General features: G+C 40.6%; 1 protein-coding gene across 1 annotated transcript in view; it reads left to right on the plus strand.

Moving 5' to 3' along the window:
- TMEM255B (transmembrane protein 255B) overlaps positions 1–14,992 on the plus strand; it is a 67,897-nt gene that overhangs the window by 1,023 nt on the left and 51,882 nt on the right. The window contains exon 2 of the mRNA XM_026849136.1: positions 4,515–4,577. Within this exon, the coding sequence (XP_026704937.1) occupies positions 4,575–4,577 (3 nt within the window). The 5' untranslated portion in view covers positions 4,515–4,574. The remainder of the gene's footprint in view (positions 1–4,514; positions 4,578–14,992) is intronic.

Below are 14,992 nucleotides of genomic sequence, written 5' to 3' on the forward strand. Positions count from 1 at the left end.
ATTAAAAAAAAAAAAAAAAAAGATCAGTCCTGTTACATTTCACAGGAGAGAGATGCTCCTTTGTTTTGGTCTAGTTCTAGTGTGTGATAAGGTAGGGGAGTAAACTCCGTTTTTCTGAAGTGCCCCAAAGGGGAGGTTATTAGGGGGCAGAAGGGCGTCAGGGTTGCACTGCACAGCAGTTTGCTGGGCTCAGGGGCTGCTGTGAGAAACCGTGTTTGACTTCTCATTGATCTCTTAAATGTGGGCATATAAGTGACTGGACAGTAGGCATGGGATAGATTTAAACAAACTTTTAGAGGTTTACTACTTTGGTGGCAGAAAGAGCCACTCTGCTCTTATGTCTGTGGGCCAGGAATTCTGCTGGGTCCATCACAGGGAAAGCCCTGTGGATGGGCATGTGGAAGCTTCTCCCTGGAGCCTTCCTAACACCCTCTTATGCAGTCTTCCTGACAGTCCTCTCATACAAGATCCCCTTCCAAAATCCTTAGTCTTGTTTTTGCCTTGGGAACAGACTGCTTAAACATGTTCCTGCACTGGGCACAAGGTTTGAGTTGCATCTGCTTCGCTCTGTGGTGCCTCTTTGATTTCTGGGGAGGGGTAGCCCTGCCTGTTCAACTCCCATGGCCCTTTCTGATCTCAGAAGAAGGGATCGGTCATATCCAAAAGCATGGAAACCCTTGGAGTCAAAACATTTTTTGAAGTACATGGGCTGAGTTTTAGAAAAGAGGAGTATGGGCAGCAAATGGAGAAAGGCCCATCTGCCTCATTTGGACTCCCTGAGCCAGCCAAGTCAGAGGGTGCAAGGTGAAGAAAGAAACTCACACACTTAGAGTTAGGCACCTGCTTAGGTATGTGGCTCCACCACTACCAAATATATTATAAGGTACCATTATTTCTTGTTCTCAGTGAAATGAAATGCCCAGAGGAGAGGGATATATATCCTTTAATACTGTGCATACATTTTGCATTGCCATTAATAATTTGTGAGTTAGAACTGTTCCTCCTAAGCAGATTCTCTTATATCTTAGTGTCATGCTGAGAACAGGTCTTTCAGAAAGATAATTTTGGGATAATGATCTATAAGGATTGGTTTTAAAAATAGGACAAAAAGTAGTTCCAATAATAAAACCTTAAAAGGATGAATTTTCTTTTCATTAAGATAAAATAGATTAATACTGCTAAAGGTCCCTTCTTCTTCCATAATTTGAATTAAAATATTTTACAAGACCATATTATCTGCATTCATTCTCTAGAAAGGTTTCGGTTTCAACCTGTTGTCTTTAATAAGTGTAATAAGTAATAAACCCATGTGCACAATACATGTTATTTCAGCATTTAGTTTCTTTTAGGAAAAACACAATGTCTATTCACTCAGCTGATAAATACAGTTTCCTAAAATATATATATATTTTTTAAATCTTGGAGTCATTAATAATCAGATAGAATATCTAGAATTTTATGAGAACACTTTGAAAACCAAACCTTTTATTAATAATTTTCCCCCTCAAAAGATTGTTGAAGCTAAATAATTGTCATAAAATTCAGAATTCTTTTTGCGCACATGTGATGGATTATTGAAGTAACTGAGAAAGAGTGATGGGTAATTGTCGGTGTAAACTTCATTAATACATTAAATACCACAAACATTTAGAAAGAGTTAAAGGTGCAACGCAAACTTTGCATGGTATCTTCCCAAAAGCCTAGTCAGAGGTGTCTGACAGCACTGCTGTGTTCTTGTCTCAGTGCCAGAGGTTATCGACCCCAGTGCAGCATTGGCAGATGGACTATGGGATGGCCTCTCCCTCCGTCTGTGCCCAAAGTCTGCCACCTCTCGCAGAATGAGCTGAATAACCCTCAAAAGGTGCTTCTCTTCTCCGCTGACAGTAGAGGGAGCTTAGAAATCCGACATAGCACCGATCCCAATCTTTTAGATACTAAAAGCTAGGGGAGTGAATTCGACACTACGTATTAAACTATTGGGCTCAAAGAAAAGAAAGATTATGAGGACAGGCAATTAAAATTTTAATTACAATTAAAAATAAGGTCTGTTTCTCATAGAATTCAGTAGCAAAATATTAATTTCAAAGATGGTAGGCGAGACCTAAATCTCCACTGAATTTAGGTAAGGGATTTTGGCCTTAAAAACCATGCAGAATTAGGTCCTATCTTGCAAACAACTACAGATGTGAATAAGACCATCCACTTGTGTAGATTTACTTGCATCTAGAAGCATTTGCAGAGCAGGGCTTCAGCGCTAGATCCATAATATAATTTGGGCATCTGCTTAGTTCCCATTAGCTTCAAAAAGAGTTAGGTGCCTTAATTTCTCTGCATGCGTGGTCACTTGTCATTTGTTTTGGAAAAAGCTTTTCTCTAAGTACTTCTTTATAGTGCTAGTATTATCTGGATTTATGCATCCAAAGTAATTGACTATAAACTATTTCTGAGCATAGATGAGTTAGTATAATGTTCCACTTTGGAAGGTAGATTTAGTAGATTACTGCTTCATCTTCAGTTTGGGTTTAGGGTTTTCTTTGTGGAATGGGCTGAAAAGCCAGAGTTGGAGCTTCTTCAGCCTTGTTTCTTCATAAATATTGTTTATACTTAAATATTTATTGTCACTTCTCTATGATTACTGCTTGTATTATTTTCATTTGCTATTTTTATAATATTTTAAGCAGAAGTCTACATGATCCAATTGTCCCAGTCACCATACTGACCTGGACTCCCAGAGTTCCCAACCCAAATAACCTATTGTCTAAACAAACAAAAAAAGCGGAGCGTATGGCCCTAAACCAATTTCAGCAATGCTGTGTCTAAGGTTCTGCTCCTTCTGATTTAATAGCTATTGTTCCATATTTGCTCATTTTTTCTTCTTCACATGGATAATATTACTCCTCTCCATGTCCCCTGCATCAGCCATAAATGGGGCTTTATGAATTGTTCCCATAGGGACGAAAAATGGGGCTTGGAACCAGGTGCCATTTTCATGTAGTTACCTTAATTTACAAAGTTGCTGTCCCATGAACAGAGTGTCCTTGCTGATAGTTCCAAATCTCTCTCTATTCAGCTGTCAGCATGGATGCACTTACGTACTCTTTCTCTTTCAAAGTCTCTGCTTTTAGTCCTTGTGTCTCCCTTTCACATAAATCTTCCCAAAGCACTCTATAGCAAATCTCCTTCTTCTACATTTGCTTTCTTGAGAGGGAGTGATGGATTCCTGTTGTGATGCTGAACGAGTAAAGTACTTGTCAGAGATTTGCTTTCTGCTGTGAGTGATTGTGCATAACAGCAAGGAGTTTGTGGGCATTGCTTAAGCCCTTGGCTGGGACACGTAGTTCTTAAAAGCTTAACTTGTTCTTGGAGGAGAGGCCCTGAACCAGATTCAGAGACCTCATTCCAGAAAGGAACTTAGATTCTTTAGCAGAAATGTGATGCCCTGTCTGCGGGGTGGGTTGGGTGGGAGCTGAGGGGGTGACTGGCGTGGTGTCTGGGCAGGGAGGAATGTAAGCCCTAGTGAGGAGGGGAGCAAGGAGCATGAAAGTGATGGGGGATGGAGACTGAGGTGACTGCAGGGCAGCGTGTGGCCAGGCAAGACAAGGAGGGAGTGCTGTGGAAAGAGCCTCTTGACACCTGCACTGCTGCTGTGGCTACTTCTGAGTCTGTGGCCAGCTACGTCTCAGGTGTGTGGCACCAAGGAGACCCATTTTCTCCAATCCCACATGAGCCCAGTGGGTGTCCTGGCTTCAGGAAGGTCTGGTGAAAGGCTGGGCTCACCAATTGCTGCTTTACCTTGTGTTAACCACAAATCCAAGGAGTTTCTACCCCTCCAAACCTTCATGGGCCCATCATAAAGAGGGGGCTTTTCCTGCCAGACTGGTGATAGAAGCAGTAAGGCCAGCTTACCTCAGCGTCCCTTCCTCCTCTCTCTCCTGTAGCTGTTGGTGCTGCACCTGTCCTATGTTGAAACTAACTGTACTGGTCCTTTTGGCATTTTAGCGAAGACTTTTTTCTGGGATGTGTGATAATGTTTAGTCATTAAAATCAAACAGTTCCAACCCTAAGGGATTGAACCTGGATCACTTGCATGGCAGCAGCCCATCCATTTTTTGAGGAAAACTGTTTGTCTGCAGTTGCCTAAAGCTTTGCAATTTTCCAAAATAATGATGCATGGGCTAAATGTAAGTCTTCTTTTCTCCTACTTCTCCTAATTCTTGCTTTACAGTATAGTGTAAAACTATACATGACTATGGTAACAGTAGCTATGTTGTAGAAGCCAATGTCTATACAGGCTTCTGTTCACTACATGATAAATTTTGCTCTGAAATATCAAAGAGCTGCAGTTCTGGTTATTCCTCATGACATTAAATGATGTAACTTCCACCATTTCACCTGACCCACCCCAGATAGCCCATCTGTATGATACATCAGCTCAGATGTCACTGTAATGTGTTGGTATGTTGACCAAATAAGCTGACCTCATGAATTTCTGTTGGTTTTGTTCTTTGCCTTAGCTTGGCTTTGGATCTTTCCTAGGGATTGTTGGCATCTACCTGGTAGAGAACAGAAGACAAATGGTAAGTAACAGCCCTTTTTGTTTTCATTTTTTCATATCAGAATGTCTTAAAAAAACAAATAGCAGGGATTTTCACTTGACTTGAAACTATTGCATCTGCCTCAAAATGTCAGTCATTTGTTTTACCATTTCTGAGAAGTTAGTTGCAGAGAAGCATGAATTGGCCAGTGACTCCATCCATATGAGACAAAGGATGGTTTTACTTCTGACAGAAGCAACATGCTTTTTTTAACTGAATCCTTTTGCTTATGTTTTAGTGAGTTGTATTGACCCAGTGCAGGATCAGATGAGTGCCAGAGCTTTACCCGGGCCATGTAGCTGAGAAAAAGATGGGGAGAGAAACAAAATGCACAGGTTGTGCCAGTTTGGGCAGCAATGAGCCACACAATCAGCTCAACTGTGACAGGTGATCTCACCCTGCACAAGAAGTTTGTTAGGAGCACTTTCCTGAAACTATATGTGTTAAAAAGAAGAAAAAAAACACAGAGATCTTGCTATAAAGATTCCCTGACTAGATCAGACAGGATCTGATGACACTGTGTGGTTCAGTTTTAGATATAGCTTGGCTTTGCAACCCCCCTTGCTTTTATTTGTGTGAGGAAGTCATAGAAGGTCCTTGAACATCTGGGTAAAGGAAGGTGTGTAGGACTGGACTGGTGAAATGTCTTACACTTTCCTTGCTCTCAGCAAAAAAATAGCAGTGTCCTGGTGAATAACAGCATGTCCAATGTGCACTTTACGGTAGACTGATTATAGCCAAGCATCATGAAATGTGATTAATTTCATAATGCAGAGCCTTCACTGGTGTAAATCAAGTCTGGTGTTAAGCTCAGAGGAGGAAATGGTGGATTTTCCTTGCTTTTTACTAACAAGTAACTACTTTGTTTACAAGTAGTCTGTTGTGATTTCCTGTTTTCTTCTTCATAAATGCAGTCTTGTTCTCACTATTTGTAGGCAAACTTCTTTCATAATTTTTTTTTTTTTTTGCATTGCCTTTAAGTTTCAGTGATGTAGTTGCAACTATTCCCTTGCTTTTAACTTTTGTTTCTATCTGGATTTCCCAAAGGAATGAGATGTATAAAGCCAAGATGTTTGTGTCTTTGTTCCCCATTCAATTTTTTGAACATGTTGACCAATTTCAGATTAATTCAGCAGGGAGGTAGAGTCTTCAAAGGGGTGCAATTCCCTCACGTTTCATGAAAATTCACAGGTGGGTAGAAGAGAGAATTATGAATTAGTTTCCCCATGGTGGTAAAGGCTGCTCGTCAGCTCACCTCTTGTTAAACACTAGAGAATCCAACTGGGACATGACCTGTGAGACAAAAATTTGCAGCAGGCCAAGCCTCCTTAATTTTGCTACTAAGAAAACGGTCTATTTGTTTTTAAGAACTATTACACCTGATTTCTACATCAGAGACCAGGATGAACAGCAGGTTCCAAGTTGCAAGACTCAATGATGGGCAGGTGAAAATAACTATGTCTTCCTCAGCATTCCGTACTTTACTAACAGGCATAACATTTTAAGCTTATTTTCCTCTAACCTGCCTCTTAGTTTTCTATCACTTCTGTCCTTAGCAGAAAGTAAAATGACTGAAAAAGACATAAGGTAAGCAGTGGTGAAACCATGTAATACTCACTGTGTTGTGTCATTTACACAAGGACTGTGGAGAAATAAGCGTGCAGTATGTTTGGTATTAGTGCCTGTTTGCATTTGCCAGCATGGAACAAGAAAAAACGTTTTCTGCTAATAACACTTAGTGATGATCTGACTGTTGAAAGACTGGGTTTCTAGGGAACAGACCAAGAAAATAACTAGAAAGTTTAATTATGCTTCTCGTCTTGAGTACCATCCACAGTGGGCTAAGCCTTTTAACACTGTCTTTGCTAAGGCTGAGATGCTTGTTTTCAAATGTTACGGAAATGAGATTGAAAGGGTTTATGTCATACTATAACTGAGGGCAGTAATTATTCCCTGGAGTGTAACTGAGTATATTCGATTGAAAGGCTTTAGGGCAGCTTTAACAAATTTGCAGCCATCAATAAGATTGTAAAGACTTATATAAGCACAGAAATGTAACAGAAATGTCATATTCCTGTAACTAAAAATTCTATGCATTGCAGTAGGATAAAAGGGGGTGGGAAGGAAAAAAAAAATGGTTTGTTCAGTTGCTTCTTATTTTAAATAGACTTCCTTTGAGCAGTTACTGCAGTATAATTTGAGTTTAACCCGGTAGCTCTGACAATTGTCTGGCCCTTGTAATGACTCAATATTTCATTTTTTTTCTTTTTTAAATCGAAAATGAATGTAGATTCAATTACACTAGGAAAAAAAAAATCAATTTAAAATAGACCTTTTCTCTGTAAATCTATTTATCTTTTTGTCTCGAAGTTCTATTTCCTTGCGACCAATCCTCTGTAAATCCAGATTTATTCATGGCTGATGAAATGCTAAGTGTGATATGAAATATGTAACGAGTAGCAGAACTAATACACCAAAACCCCAGCACTCAATAAATGCGATCATGGGGTTTGAGAAAGTACAAAGGCACAGTTAGGCAGAATGGACAATGGTTTGTTCTTAAAACACAACATTAATAATGTTGCACCTCTTTGACCTCATTCTTGGCATCCTGGGGCACGCAGTGGGAGTTCAATGTGCTGACCAAGGTGTAAACCTTAATTCACAGGAACGGCTGCTTGCAGAACCAGGCTCTGCCTCATTGACTAGCATGATTTCACTTCAGCTCTTAGCATTCATGCTTGGCTCTGCTGTACAGAACTTGGCACCAGCAGAACAAAATTTCCCTTTGACTGAAGATTTTCACTGATTTTGGTTGTTTCTAACTGACAAACAGCAGAAATGGAAGAATAATGTCTTGCTGTCCCCTTTTGCCTCTCTTGCCCCCTGCAAAGCAGGTCATGGATCGAAGAACAGAGTATAGATGTAAATTGTTTTGTTCCAAAGGCACACAGTCCAGCCAGATGAGTGGAGACTGTGATACTGCTCAAATCAAATGGATTTGATTGTAAGACATGAAGTGTCCTTGCTTGTTTGCTTGCTTGCCATCTCTTTACATTACAATACAAAGTATTTCCAATTAGAAAATGAGATGCTGAAATTGCATACAGAGGTGAGGAAGGCTGGATGCATGGAGTCTTCATGGCAGCAGAGCTGAGCTGAGAGCAGTAAGCAGTGCTGAGGGAGTGCTGTGAAAGGTTTCTCCTCAGATAAGTGTGGAGGTGGCATGAGCTAGCACCCAGAATTGAAGCACTCTTTAATGTGCAATGTTGATAAGACACCATGCGTGTTGTCTTAACTAACCTGATGGATAAACCAAGCACTGGCTCACAGTTTCCACTCACACATCTTTCCAATCACAGTCGCATTGAGCCATACCATTCATGAGGCTGAAAATGAGCATGCGGAAACTGTGGTGCCTGCGAGAGTGAGTGGGAGATGCAGGGGCACCATAACAACTGTCAGGGTTTTGAACATTTGCAATATCACAGTGCTGCCTGCAAGAGCACTTGGTAAGGTCGTGGGAGTCACCCTGACAGCAGCACAGCTACAGCAGAGAGTAGCAAAGGCAGGAGGGGGAGTGGGAGGAGGTACAAGAGTGTAAAGGACACTGAGGGGATGGGGAGGGGTCAGAGAAGCAGGAGTGACCCCCTCAGGAGGTGTGAGCTATCTCAAACCTCAGTACTACCTACAATGAAGATGTTTTTCTGCAACAGATTTGAGACCTTAATTCATCCACTGCTGAGTCTTTCTTGTTTTTTCTTCATGCTAACACACAGTTAATTTTCTTGCTGGCATGTCTAGGACATACTCGGATATAAATCTAATGCTCAGCTGGCTCAGCCTGGTCCTTGACTTGTTCAGAGAGATGGTTGTAGTGATTTTAGCTGAGGAGACATTGCTTCTGACAAAAGTGGAATTTGAAAACATGAGGGAGGTTAAAATATGGAGCTCTTGCACACAAACAGAAAAGGCAAAGCTATTTCTTCAGATTTCTCAGGGGATACTAAGTTTAGATGCCTTGATATGCTTGCTTCCCGATCTCTGTTAACAGTAATTAGATTTCATATTAAGTGCTGAAAAGCAACTACAGCAGAAGTTGGAGTAACAAATCTATTTTTCTCTTCTGTTTTTAGTTGATAGACTTCCCTGACAATGTATGTGTTCCCACCCTGCACTTGAGGTGTATGTGAGGTAGTATTTCAATTATATCTCTGATTATTTTGTTGCTGCTACACTTTGCTCTGTTTCGGAAGGAAAGATTTTTTTTTAAAGGAGTTACATGTGTGAGCCAGTTTTCAGAACAGCCAAACTTTGCTTTTCAAAACCGTTATCTCTTGTAAATAGATTATGTCCAACAGAAAATGCTCATTGGACGTTTTGTGTAAAGGTGGTGGTTATAAATAAGTACACCAAAAAAAGATACTAATATGTATACCTACTGTGCTCTGTTACAACATACTCTGTTTCATCTACTTTTTCATGCAAATCGAACATCCTGGAATAAACTGGCTTTAGTGCAGATTTTAATCAATGCTAATTGCTGACAGATTCCATATCACATATTGAGCTAATTAAAGGAGCTTGTTTACATAAAGAGAAAAACCATTGAAATTCTGTAGATCTCCTGAGGCTATGTTTGATGTTACTGCACAAATAAATGGAAGAAGTCTTTACTATAGTGTAGGGAAAATGCAGATAATGTAAAGGCAATCTTCATCATTTGCCAAGGTATTATTTCTCCCCTGAACTCAAGCTTCTGAGAAAGTCAACAGCACTTCTTTTTTTCAGTGATTATTTGCGGGCTCATATTTCACATAGTTCAGGGAAAAAAAATTAATGCTGATGTAAAAATTATAATAATGGAACAAATCAGCAATCATCCTTGTGTTTAGCACCTTTAGAATGATCAAAACTGAAAAGACATACTACTATCTTTTCATCATAATTGTGCACTAGATTTTGTGGTGTGATCTAACTGCACACTTCATAACCAGACAAGGAGATTTATGTAAAGATAATCAGTATAGATTGACACTGACACTTGCATGGCTTGAGCATGGCTCTTCTTTAGGTATCTGCATTAATTTCACAATGTAACAGCATCTTAGTAGCTGGTAAGATCAAGCAGCTTATTCTTTGAGAGCATCTTCCTGCTCTCTTACGCGTAGCTTTTAGACCTCTGTAGTGAGGTGCCCTTTGGAGGTGTCCTGTTCTCTCTCCTTTGGTTCTGGAAGGAGCCTTGAAGTGATTTAGACTAGACTGTGGAACTTTAGATAGCTAAAGCATGGTAAGAAGAATCCCATGCTAAGTGACAATTTCTCTTCTATAATATTGAGGAGATTACAAAAGATACCATACTATAACTCTGCCCAGTTTTGAGTTTACAGCAGAGAACCCTTTGTATAGTCTCCTTTTGTGCTATAAACGGTGCAGTCTTGGATATTACCTGTTTTCTTTGATAGGAATCAGTTTTGTGACCCCTTTTTAATCCTTTTTGGGAAGGATTTTGGATATGGTCTGTCCATGGAAGGTCTAGGAAATCTATGTTATTCCTTGGAATGCAGGAGAATATTCAGAGAAGTCATGGGTAGAAGTTAGGTGAATAACTGGAGATGTTTTGAAGGCTTGGTGATTTCAGCTAAAGAGAAGAACAAGTGTATGTCTGTAGGTATGAAAGCACCATCCAAAGTGAAGTGAAATTAAAAGAAGAAAGTTTTATGTTCAGTAAAAATGTTAATAGTTGAAAAGTTGTTTATAATTTGTTTTAGTTAGTATAATATTATGAGAGGCATTTTGCTGTTATTAGTATTATATATTCCATGAATGAAGGACTGAGTAAAATAATTTGGAATTTATTTGATGCAGTTCTTTGAACATGTGCATTTAAAATGAGGATCTCCAATTTATTATAAACTGACACAGAGAGGTCTTCCTTCCCTCTCTTCCCTCCTTTCTCTGTCTTGCTGCCTCCTTCTCTTCCTTGTCCCAGCCAAAAATAGTTTCCATTGGATTAGTGAGTTAAAAGGTTCTGTGGTGGTTTGACCTTGGCTAAATGCCAGGTACCCACCAAGTCACTCTATCACTTCCCCCCCTTTCCTCTTGTTTTCTAAACAGGGCAAAGTGGGGAAAGACAATAAGATAGACCAACCCTTGTGGGTAAAACAAAAGCAGTTTTAATATAAGCAAAGTGAACCAAAGGTCTATGCACGGAAGAAAAATAAAGAAAACTGATTTATTCTCTCCTTCCCATGAACAGGGGATATCGGGCCTTCTCAGGATCAGGGCTCCAATACGCGTACTGGTTGCCTCGGAGGACCAAGGGTGACCCCACCCCCTTCCTCCTTTCTCCCAGCTTTATACTGAGCAGACGTCCTATGGTCTGGAATATCCCTTTGGTCAGTTCGGGTCAGCTGTCCTGGCTGTGTCCCCTCCCAAGATCTTGCCCACCCTGTCCCACTGGGGGGGAAATGCCGGAAAAAAGCCTTGGTGCTGTGTAAGCACTGCTCAGCAGTAGCCACAACACCAGGGTGCTACCAACACCCTGCCAGCTCCCAGCATAAAACACAGCACTGTGAGGGCTGCTGTAGGGGAAAACCAATTCCAGCTCAGCCAGACCAGTACAGGTTCATAGCCAGGTGAGCATCAGACATAGCAAAAGTGGTGGTGCTGCATGAGCAAGAGTAGAGAGGAGTCTGTGGGAGGAAGGAACAAGACTTGTCCCTTTTGCTAGAAATAGTGTGTTACATCAACTCACTGTGCCGTGAAACCATGATATATAACATGTAAAATAATGTTCACATGTATATGTGTATGTATTTACAGCTGACGTGCTGGTAAATACCTGGCATGATGACAAAAAAGTCGATGCTGCTATACCACTGACATTATGTCTTTATTGTGCAAAGCGCTTTTTTACACTCTCTATAGATGTGTCTGCCAGGATGGTTTAGCTAGTAAAGCTGTAATGGGAAATACAGTCAGGTCTGTAGTAATCTTTCTGTTCCATTGTCAGAGCTGTGTCTGTCTGACATATCTAGAGAGATGCCACCAAGTACGTCCAGCTGCAGGCTACCACAGGTGTTCTTTCCCTCTCATAAAACCCTGTGCTGGTCTGTTTGTTGTACCAGTCCCAGGTCTTACCCACTCAGGTTCCCCAACTTGTGACCCAACACAGCATTAGCTTAGTCTCAGATAAGAAATTACCAAGTTTTCATTGTTGAAGAGAATTCATCGAAAAAGAAAGAAATGGAAAATTTATTACAAAGGGAAAAATTTAGGAAAGAGAGAATTTGTTTTCTATTTGTAGACCTTTCTTGGCAACCAGATTGGCTTCAATTTGGTTCTGGAAGCTTAAATTCTATTGGAACAGAAGGGAGATATGTACACACATACATACATATATGTATGAAAGTATGCATGCACCAGCATAGCTTATCTTCAACAATCCATTCTTTAAAGGCTGTTCTTTTGAGTCAGAGCCAAGTCACCAATTCAAGTCCTCCATCTTATTAAGTGGCATGTGGTTCCTTTAAGATCTGTGCTTGGAAACAGCACGCAGAATTAAGTGCATAATAAGACACTTTTTAACTGCCAGTTTGTTTTCTTGTGGTGTTTATGTAATGAAAGCATTACTGTCACACAGCTGAAAACAAAAGTAAACTTTATGACCCATTAAATGTGTTTGTAGAACAATAAAGAAATTGATTACTTTCCCTAGCAAGCAGGAGCTGAGGCTAAAATGTCTTGGTAAGGCATCTGGGATAAGTGCTAATGTGTACATGGTGGAGAAGGTGAGGTGGGATGTGCCCTACAAAAAGAACAAACGGTTTCTGATCCTCTTGCTGTGGAATGAGATCAAACGAAACAGATGAGTAACCATGTTGGACAGATACAATCTTCCATACTCTGCAGGTAGAACTTCACTACATAAAAGTTTGTAATTTAATTGTAATGCATTTCTGATAAAGAGAGTGTGTGTCTTGAGAAACTAATGCAGTCACTGAAACATGAAAGAGGATTTGTAAAGGCAGTAACAGACTTCAGTTTAAAAAAAGTTCCTGTTGCTAAAACAGTATTGGCTGTAGTAGTCTTGATTTATGTCAATTCCACCATTTTTTACCAGGAAGCATAAACTTTTGACACGTGGTACGCTATTTATTTTTGGTTTATTGTTCTCATACTGCTCTGAACAGCTGCCTCTGTTTAAGTGATTAAGTAAGATTGTTCCATTTTAATCAATGAAAGAGCATCCATGAAAGGAAGTATGTGATGGATTCCTATAATGTCAGCACTGCTGATCAGTGGATCTAAATTTGTTTTACTTTTGTCCGCTTTCCTTTTAATGCTGTATTTAGTTTTTGCTTGACTGTATTCGATATCCTTAAATCTGTAATAATTTTTAACCATTCTTAAACAAGTGCTTTTGGTGATGTTTGCAAGGGAGAATTCTTATCAGTCTGAAGTGCCTACTGCACTAAGCCTTGCTTAGGCTGGTTCCAAAATCATTAGCATTTCTCCAGCTGTGGAATCCAGCTGATTTTTTTTTTTTTCTTTTCTGTGTAACATCACTGTCTTCATCAAATCCCAGGCATCCTTCTCTCCTTCCACATTACTCCCTTCCCTTCCTTGCAAGTCCCAGGCAAATGACTTAAGGAGAGTTCTGAAGTGGAGAAGAGAAAGCACAAATCAGAGCAGCCAACATCAAGGGAATGAAAGAAGTTTTGTCAAGATGTTGTTTTTGTCACCACAGATACTTCCTCATCCAGGCTCCCTCTAGCCAGTGGAAAAAAAGAGATCCTATCAGAAGGTAATTCATCCCATTCTACAGTAGGTGTAGAAGGTATCTGGAGGCGTCTAACACTGCAGGGGCTACAGAGGAGCACAAATGAGACAAATACTTTAAGTAGCTGGAATTATGTATGATAAAATCTACCCCTTAGGAGAATTTTCTTAGGGGCCTCACCATATACAAAACACCACAACTGGTACCACCCAGCAGCCTGGATAAGAACTACTGCTTCAGTTTGGATGGAGCACTGCAACGTTCCTGTTTCAGAAATACATACTTAGTCTTCACACCTTGTACTTCTACTGAGGAGAGCCTAGCCGATTCCCAAATACAGGCCCATCTGCTTCTATGAAGGCATACTGTTCCCATTTTTTGTATCCCCTGTCTATACTTACATCTGCACAATCATGAGGATATAATACCAAATGCTTCAATAATTTTGGTTCCAAAAGTAATCTGGAATCAGTTCATGTGATTTGCCATAGAGTACAGCAACACACCGCTATGAAATGATGTTTGGCCAATTATTAGGCCTAGCATAAAGGACACAGGCAGCATAAAGATGAACCAATAACCAAACTGTATTTAATACAAAAGGGTCAGTACATGGGTGAGTGCTGGGGGTACAAACAAGACATTATACATAATCAACATCAATCCCACTGACCCCAACAAAGACACCACACAACCAACAATGGGTGGAATAAATGGTGACATGCAGTCTCTCATAGAAGAGACAGGAGACAACTGAGTCAACAAGCCAAACACACAAGACCAAGGAAGCCACACACTGAATCTCTACACAGCTCACATTTACAAAAGCCAGACCTGACTGGAGCCCAGTTCCTGGGAGGCAGGAGGTCCTTCCCCAACAGGGAACTCTACACAGGGCATCCACCTCACAGACAGACACTGCCCCTTCCTGCAAGTGGTCCCAGCTTGTATCCCTAAGTGGGACACCTGACCTTTGCTTACTTAATGTGGGACACCTGGGGCTCATTCACCCAATGGCTCTGTCTGCCAGGCTGGCCACACCCTGGAGGGAAGCCCAAAGGCAAACTCACTCCCCCTTTGGGAAGGGCTGTGGGAATCACCCCTATGTCAACCTTAATTTGGGGCTTGGGGTTGAAACCCCAGTATTTCAAATGAAAGGCTGAAAAACATACAGATGTAAAAAGGTGAAAATGAATTTAAAAGTACATTGCCCAAAGACAGCTCTTGAAACAAATTAGTAATTTGGGGATGCCAGCTCTGTTTCTGAAAGTGACTTTGGAGGAGGGAGGCAAGGACTCACAAAACCAGGAGAAGATGGCCAGAGAGCAGCATTGCCTGTAAAAGCACGCTACACCTGAACTGCCCTGGGAAGTCTTAGTGCTCCTCTACCTAGCAGTAAGGAGCTGAAACAGAGGGAAAGGGGTTGATCCTATAGTCAGCATCCTATTTAATGAGCTGAAAGAAAAGTAGAGCAGCTATTTAAACAAATCTCTTTAAAAGCTGCTAAAACATGGGTGGAGCAGAGCATATGTATGGCACCTGCTCGATCTAGAGAGAGTCAGTCTTTAGGGTGGTTGTATCAGCTCAGACTAGGGAGAAAATACAGCAGTGC

Source organism: Athene cunicularia, assembly GCF_003259725.1.
Source record: "Athene cunicularia isolate RWA chromosome 1 unlocalized genomic scaffold, athCun1 chr1_part1, whole genome shotgun sequence".
Taxonomy (NCBI): Eukaryota; Metazoa; Chordata; class Aves; order Strigiformes; family Strigidae; genus Athene; species Athene cunicularia.